General features: G+C 35.2%; 1 protein-coding gene across 1 annotated transcript; it reads right to left on the reverse strand.

Annotated features, from left to right (window-relative positions):
* Positions 1-394: 394 nt before the first annotated feature.
* Positions 395-1,294, reverse strand: LOC131397694 (vomeronasal type-1 receptor 4-like). The gene has a single exon (XM_058530762.1). The coding sequence runs from the start codon at positions 1,292-1,294 to the stop codon at positions 395-397; it is 900 nt and encodes a 299-aa protein (XP_058386745.1).
* Positions 1,295-7,983: the final 6,689 nt, after the last annotated feature.

Here is a 7,983-nt window from a genome sequence, read left to right on the forward strand (position 1 = left end):
ACTTTTCCTACAATCCTGTAAGTAGTTAATATCTGGGAAAATTCATTATATCAGATTGATATTTACATGCTTGCTGACTTCATAATATCTAGATGTATCAGGATGCATTGTTTTAACATTGCATAGGCTCTGAATGCCTTCACTACAAATATTATTAAATTCCTATTACATAAGTATTAATATGACAGTTATATAATATTTCACTTTTAATTGCATTCGATTTATTGTTTATTTTGCATCAGAAGCTCAGTCTGTCCTGTTTACCACTCTATTGTAATATGACTGTTTCAGAAATGTGTTTCCACTCTGAGGGGTAACTAACCATTGTGAACATACATGACATTTATAGATTTATGCTTTAAATTTAAATCTAGAGAATTTTTGTATAATTTATTCAAGCAAAACAGAGCCTGGATGCTCTGGAGTCATGACTTATGAAAATATAGGGGCTTATAGTTGGAAAACAGGCAGCAATGAATGTAGAGAGCTTCACCAGCCACAGATGGTGATTATTTAAAACAGCCAAACAAATGTGAAAGATAGAGGAAAGAGTGCACAGAGATACAAAGGTGCTCAGCAGGACAAGGATGCGTTGGGTGGCTCTGGTCTCAGGCAACGATCTGTGGGAGAGATTGTTTGTATGTATGTATTTTACCTGCTCCTTATGCCTGTGCAGGATGAAAACCATGGAGCCGCTGGACCAGATCATGAGCCCCAAACAGAAACCATCATGTAATAATATCAGTGCTACATGGAGTGAGTCTGTGATGTTCTCATAATGTAGAGTATAACAGTATCCATAATTGTGTTTTTTTGTGGTATTTTTGTTGCTCCATTTTCCAGTTATATACACAGGAACTGTAATATTTAGCATCATATTCAGGACCCAGCAGAAGATGGTGGAGGTGCCCAGGTACTTGGGAGCTTTCACTTTAAGCTCTGCCCACTTGGAGTTCCTGGGGCTGATTGTGATCACCTGGAAGACACTCAAGAGGCAGATGGTGCCAATGGACACGTCCCTGCTCACTCTGTGAACATAGAAAACCAGTTTACATCCAATATCACCAAGGAAATCTTTTAACCCCAAAACTGCCAGTGTCTGGGGGACTCCTTTAGAGAGAATGACTAGGATGTTAGCTACAACCAAGTGCTTAAAAATCAAATCTGTGTTCCTCCACCTGCATCCTGTGTAATAAAGGAAGAGATAATGGTGAAGAAGACAGAAATTCCCCAGAATTCCAACCGTCATCTGTAATAAAATGATCATTCCTGTTGCCACATCCCCAGAGGCCATTCTTTCCACTCCCAGTGATGATATTCTTCTTCTGAGCAAGAGATTCCTGCATGGGAACAAGAAGCTGGATTACATGTATCAAGTCAACTGAAATCCACTATTCTCCACCTATATTAGTTCCCACTCAGAAATAATTATTTACTGTTTCTCTTTTATTTACCTGTTACCAAGATGTGAATGTATCACCTTTGAAGAGCTCTCACAAAATAAAAATCATTGCTATAAAGGCCAAACTATAGTAAATCCAGGATTCTTCAAAATTTCATTAATTAGGCAGGACCGTTATTTTCATTCAAAAAACATGGAGCGCTTAGGCGGATGAAGTTTAATGACTTGCCTAATTCAAACTTGTTTCATGTACAAAGTGAGGACTTCACCTGGATTAATTGGTAAAAAGTCAGTGTGGTTATACACTATGCTATTCTAGCATGACTAGTTGTCCATGTTCTTCAAGTAATCCTGATATACATTTATTAATTATTATTTTTCATACCTTGTCATTTTAATGTATATTTACTATTTATGATTGTTCATACCTCGTCATTGTATTTCAAACTGGTGGTATTTTCTTTTATAATATTGCTTGTAATAAGTTGCCATTTGTGATTTATTATATAGGCCAATAAAAATTATGCAGATTTAAATTTCTTAGTAAAATATAGATGCACTGATTGTAGTATAATTCCAAAGGGACCTGCATTATGACAAATTATATTTCAATAAAGCACCATTGGCTCTGCATTGAGATGGCAACAGAAACACAGATTTTCTTTTATTCCAGGAACCAAATGACACCTGTCACAGGAATCACTGAACTCTCTCCTGCCCTAAACTATGGGGCATGAAATGCCAATATGTGATAAAAGGTCATAGGGGAGCAACTAAATAATATTAATTTCAAATCATAAACTAATTTGTCTATTAATACATGAGAAGTAAAAGTATTATCACTAAGTCAAGATTTGTGAAAGTTATTAACATATAGACACATACAAAATTGAATCTCTAAGGTGTGTTATATGTATATTTATTAATTGAAATTGTAGAGCTTTGGACTCATATAATATTAATATTAAATCAGAGAATGTATCAGTAGATACACTTGTGCCTGAAGCTGCAATCTAAAACCAATTATTACTATGTTACCTTTTCTTTTAATGATGCTTCCCAAAATTGAAGATGAAAGTCTCACCCAAATCAACAGATCATGGATGTTTTCAGTGGAAAATCTTTATTGTCTCCACAAAGCACTTCATACACCCAGAGTTAGAAAACATTGCCATTTCAGCAACTGCATTCAGAATCACTACAGCTGCCAGAATTAGAGAATTCCTGAAGATTTATCTTAGTCTTTATTGCAATCATGGAGTTAATATAGGTGCACCTCTAGTAATCCTCAAAATATAGTACAAGATTCCCGTAAGGTAGGCTGAGTAGCTTATATATTTCAGAACTACTGTCCCTAAGCACAGTAAAAATCAGTTTTCGTTATCATTTAGATAAAACACCAACATCACATTCAGTAAGGTTTACAATAAATCACATTAGGAACCATAAGTCATTGGTCTAGGACCCATCTCTCTTTACTAGCACAGCTCATGTCTCAGGTATTATTCTTTCTTCCTTTATGGATTTGGCATTGTGCCAGTTTCAAACACAGAAGGCTCTCTTTTTCCAATATCATGACTTACTTACCCAGACTCAGATACCCCTCCTTGCTTGCAGACCTTGCCACCTAGACTGAAATAGAAAATACTCATCTGACTCCTTCTAGCTGCTAGAAGAATGGGCTCAGTGTTATGGTCAAGACAGTATTGTGTGGGAGGGAGGAAGACAGCCAGACCACTAGATATGAGTTTGTGATTCTGTGACCTCAAGTCCCCTCAGAACTGCAATTATCGTTTCACCTGTAGTTGCAATGAGATCACAGGCTAGGGGAACTGAGAATGTTTGTGAAAAACTTTTCTGCGGTTGTTAATTATTGAAAAACAATTAAAAGTTTATAATTAACATCTCTAAAGAGACTATTGCAGTTTTCATGGAAGGCTCTTTCTTTTCCTTAATCACTGGAGGCAGACAGGGACTCATGTGGAGGCAGCCAGAAACACTGAGGTCTGACACATGATGGATGGCAGCAAAGATCAAGGGTCTCACTGATTTCCTTGCTCACCACCAAGTGGGCCTTTCTATGTTCCTCCCTGTCTACCACACCTAGTTCATATTATATTATAGTTATCTATGGTTGAGCTCCTTCTCGAAACAGGCCTTCCATCTTAAATTCTTTTAGGAAGTGAGGAGAAGGTCAAAAATTCTTCTGGAGTCTTTCGTTCTTAAAAATAATCAAGCCAAAGAATTACATTTTGGAGTAGCAAATTCTGTTCCTCTACATCCCCACCCATCAAAATTCTCCAAGAAGTTTCACAGTCCAGAAGCTGAGTTGCTAGATTGTTGCATCTCACTGAACTAGTCTCTTAGTCCTGACAATAGGTCAGGTTAGTCAGGTTCATTTCAGGAGTGTTGATGCAGCTGGGCTCCCAAAGTTAGGCCTATATCGTGTATGCATGCAATCAGGTATTTAATAAAAGGCATGGAAAACACAAAGAAAAACAAAGGTTTATGGTTGGATCAAATTATAAACCAGTTTCAGAGCCTAAGATCCAACCAGTCAAGATTTCTAGATATCATGGTCAAAGTATCTTTTTTTTTAATTATTTTTTTATTTTTATTTATTTTTTTATTATAATTTTATTTTTCCCCCCAAAGCCCCAGTAGACAGCTGTATGTCACAGCTGCACATCCTTCTAGCTGCTGCATGTGGGACACGGCCCCAGCATGGCTGGAGAAGCAGTGCGTCGGTGCGCTCCCGGGATCCGAACCCAGGCCGCCAGCAGCGGAGCACGCGCACCCAACCGCCAAGACACGGGGCTGGCCCTCAAAGTATCTTTTGTAGTTTGAAATGTCCCTGATGACATAATTGGGTGTTCAGGAATTTTTCTGAGTGGCTTACACAAAAACAGGCACAAAGATCGTCCTAACATGGGCTATTGTGGTGATTTCTCTTAAAGTTATATCAAGTTGTTTACCTTCCTTTTTCAGGACTTCAGGAAAAAATGCGGCTTTCATCATCAATGATTCCCAGTCAAAAGTGGGGTAAATATGAGAATCATTAGTTTGGAGAGTTGTAGTCAGACATTTGAGAAAACTAGAAGAATTTAGGATCCAGTCCAATTTACAGGTAGAAAACAAAAATCTCAAAGACAATTAACTGGGCTAGAATCTAATATCCATAAATGTATATTACAGTTTCTGCTGAAACATAGTTTTTCTCTCTGAAACCATCCTCAATTTTTTTAATAACGATAGCAAAAGTAAGACTTATTTGTTTTCAAAATAAGTCTGGTGTCAATAAACATGCCACAATTATTTACATAAGTACAGCAACAATAGTGATTGATCATATAGTCTCTTTTAAATCTACTTTACTGGAACTTTTCATAAAGGATCTCAGATTGAAATTTTGAAGGCCTCTCAAGGCCAAGAAAGCCAAGTCAAGGTCTTGTCCTCAGTCTCTACCTGCAATAACTATAGATTTGTGCAAATTCCTCTCTTCTTGAGGTTACCAAAATATCCTGAGGTTCTTGCACCTGCCAGGAAGTGACCTTCTTTACCCACCTGGTAAGGATGCTGGAAATCCTGTAAGCAAGGTACCAGGCTGATATTTCCAAGGGGTTTTATTTGTTTCATAAAGCCAACGTTTGTTGACTTTGTCCTTAAAACTCTTTGGTCATATATGACTCTATTCATGTCTCCATCAAATATGACGTCCCAGTCAAAGCCTTGGGAATATAATCAATGTTTCCAATTCTGTCCTGTTATAAAGAGAACAGATTCTTACTGAACGTATGCAAACAACTATATTGCTTTCAAAATTAGAGTAATCACTCATCAAGAGTTTCCAAATTCTGGAGGGATCAAGTAGGTAGAAAAAGATAAAAGTTTCAATTCTGCTTACAAAAGCAAAATTTACAATTGCTGTAAGTCATAGTTAGCTTAAGAGAAAATAGAAAAAGGTTTCCTTAAATCTGAAAAACAAAACTTTAAAAAAATCAGCAATATTTCATAAAAGTCACAAAAATTATAATTATCCTCATCAGTTCACTTAATCCTATGTAATTAATTCTTGGTGTTGATCTTTTCTTAGCAGTTTTAAGAAGCCATCAATTTCTCTGCTAGAGTTTGATAATTTCTTGTTCAGTTTAGTTTTATGATCTGAAAGTTTAACAGAAATCTATATTGTAAATTGTCAGAGTCATTTTCATGGATCTCTCTAAAGATAAAACGTATTTGCAAAAGCACGAGAGTAAAACAATAACTGTTAATGACAAAGAACTTAAAATAGCATGTTTAAAGATCCAATTTCAATGCAATTAATAAGGAAATTTGATGATTTATGTGACGTATTTTAAGATTGTAGTTAGAATGATTACAATATAGCATAAAGTACACTAAAAAATGAATAAAACTTCTGGAACATTTATATTGATAACATATGCATAGAATGATATCCATAAAGGATGTTTAGCATCACTTATTTGACAATGCTTCCCATGTAATTTAACATACCAAACAACTTTAATTATTTTAATATCTCCCTCTTTATTGGAAGAGAGAACAAATTCTTTGAGAATTCCCAGGGTCCTGCTGAAATACTGAAAGTTACTTTCAGGTCACAAGAAGACTTTCTATAGTATTTGGATTTTCAGGAAGTTTGTCAAAAATATCAAAGAATCATAAGTCAATATGAAACAATGATTAGTTATCCACCTAGCCAAAGTGACAACAAGAGATCTTAAAGGCAAATACAGAGAGTTAAAAATTTAAAATAAATAAATAAATAAATAAATAAACAAATAAAACCTTAGCTCTCTTAATAGAGAGACCTTAGCTTTTTCAACACAAGAATTTGTTTTGATGAAACACAGAATTTCTCTCTTTCAGGTAGACTTATTCACAGGTAAAGAAAACCTGTTCATAATCACTTTATCAAGAGCAGATTAAAAGTCCAAGAAAACTACCCTTTTAAAAGAGAGAGAAGGGGCAGCCCCGTGACTTAGAGGTTAAGTGCGCACGCTCCGCTACTGGTGGCCCAGGTTCGGATCCCGGGCGTGCACCGATGCACCGCTTCTCCGGCCATGCTGAGGCCGCACCACACATGCAGCAACTAGAAGGATGTGCAACTATGACATACAACTATCTACTGGGGCTTTGGGGGAAAAAAGGAGGAGGATTGGCAATAGGTGTTAGCTCAGAGCCAGTCTTCCTCAGCAAAAAAGAGGAGGATTAGCATGGATGTTAGCTCAGGGCTGATCTTCCTCACACACCAAAAAAAAATAAATAAAGAGACAGATAAAAAAATTCTTATTTTGTACCAGCTTACTTTTGATATTAAAACTCATATACTTAAATTTATTTCTATCTTTGCCAACTTGACTATGCACAAAACTCTTTTCTCAGGGTTCCTCATCCATAAACCTTCTATATTATTCTTTTTTACATACAGAATTTGTCCCATGACTTCTCTCCTTCCCAACCTTTCCTTAGGGCAAAAATTATTTCTCTCTTTCCTGTAACAAATTTTACTTTAAGGCAAATTTACTCTGTTAAAACAAACAAATAAAACTATCTCCATTTCTTATACTTTCTTTTTAAAAAAAATTTATTGATTTTTTAATTAATTTCTTTAAAAAATTATTGTTGGTTTATAACATTGTGTAAATTTCAGGTGTACATTATTATATTTTGACTTGTGTATTGACTGCATCATGTTCACCACTAAAAGTGTGGTTTCCATTCATCAACAGACATATGTGCCGCCTTATCCCTTTTGTCCTACTCCCAGCCCCTCCCCTCCGGTAACCACCAATTTTTTCTCCTTATCTATGTTTTGTTTGTTTATCTTCTACATATGAGTGAAATCATTATAGTATTAGTCGTTCTCTGTCTGACTTATTTCACTTACCAAAAACATACATCTTGTTTTCCTTGCATACAGAGACATTTCCCTTGTTAAATTCTAGTAGCTTTAATCACATATGTTAATTAGAATTCTTAATCTTTTGGAGCCTTCATTTTTTGTGAAAACTAAAAATGAAGCAATTATGAATTGTCTTTCACATTACCATTCTGTGGCTTTGAAAAATTATAAATAAACTTTTCATAATTTCTAGAAATATATGCTATTTCATAGTACAAACTTTCAATAAATCACAAAACATATTTAGCAATAGAGACAAATATCTTTAGTTTCTCTGTAATAAGAAGACAAAATTAGGCAAAATTATTCTTATTTAGCAGTTAATGTTTCTGTACTTTATGCTATTTGGAAATGATCTAGATCTCCAGTGAATTTTCCATGATTTAATTTAACTTAGCAAAACTTCAAAGTTTAAAGTAATCAAAGATATTCTGGCAACTATTTTAAGTACACACGCCATAGAATGTAATTATTGCTAAAAGTTTAGCTGTGTACTCTTATGTCACTTCCATCTATCTAAATGATTTTCTCTCAACAAGTATTTTTAGATTACTCACAAAAACCTCATGAGACATTAGACAAAATTAGCTACCATTGTAAGTTATTATTTTTGCTAAGAAATTTGTAACATTCGTAACACGAGCTTATTTGACTA

The sequence above is a fragment of the Diceros bicornis genome, chromosome 34 (assembly GCF_020826845.1).
Source record: "Diceros bicornis minor isolate mBicDic1 chromosome 34, mDicBic1.mat.cur, whole genome shotgun sequence".
In the NCBI taxonomy this organism is placed as follows: Eukaryota; Metazoa; Chordata; class Mammalia; order Perissodactyla; family Rhinocerotidae; genus Diceros; species Diceros bicornis.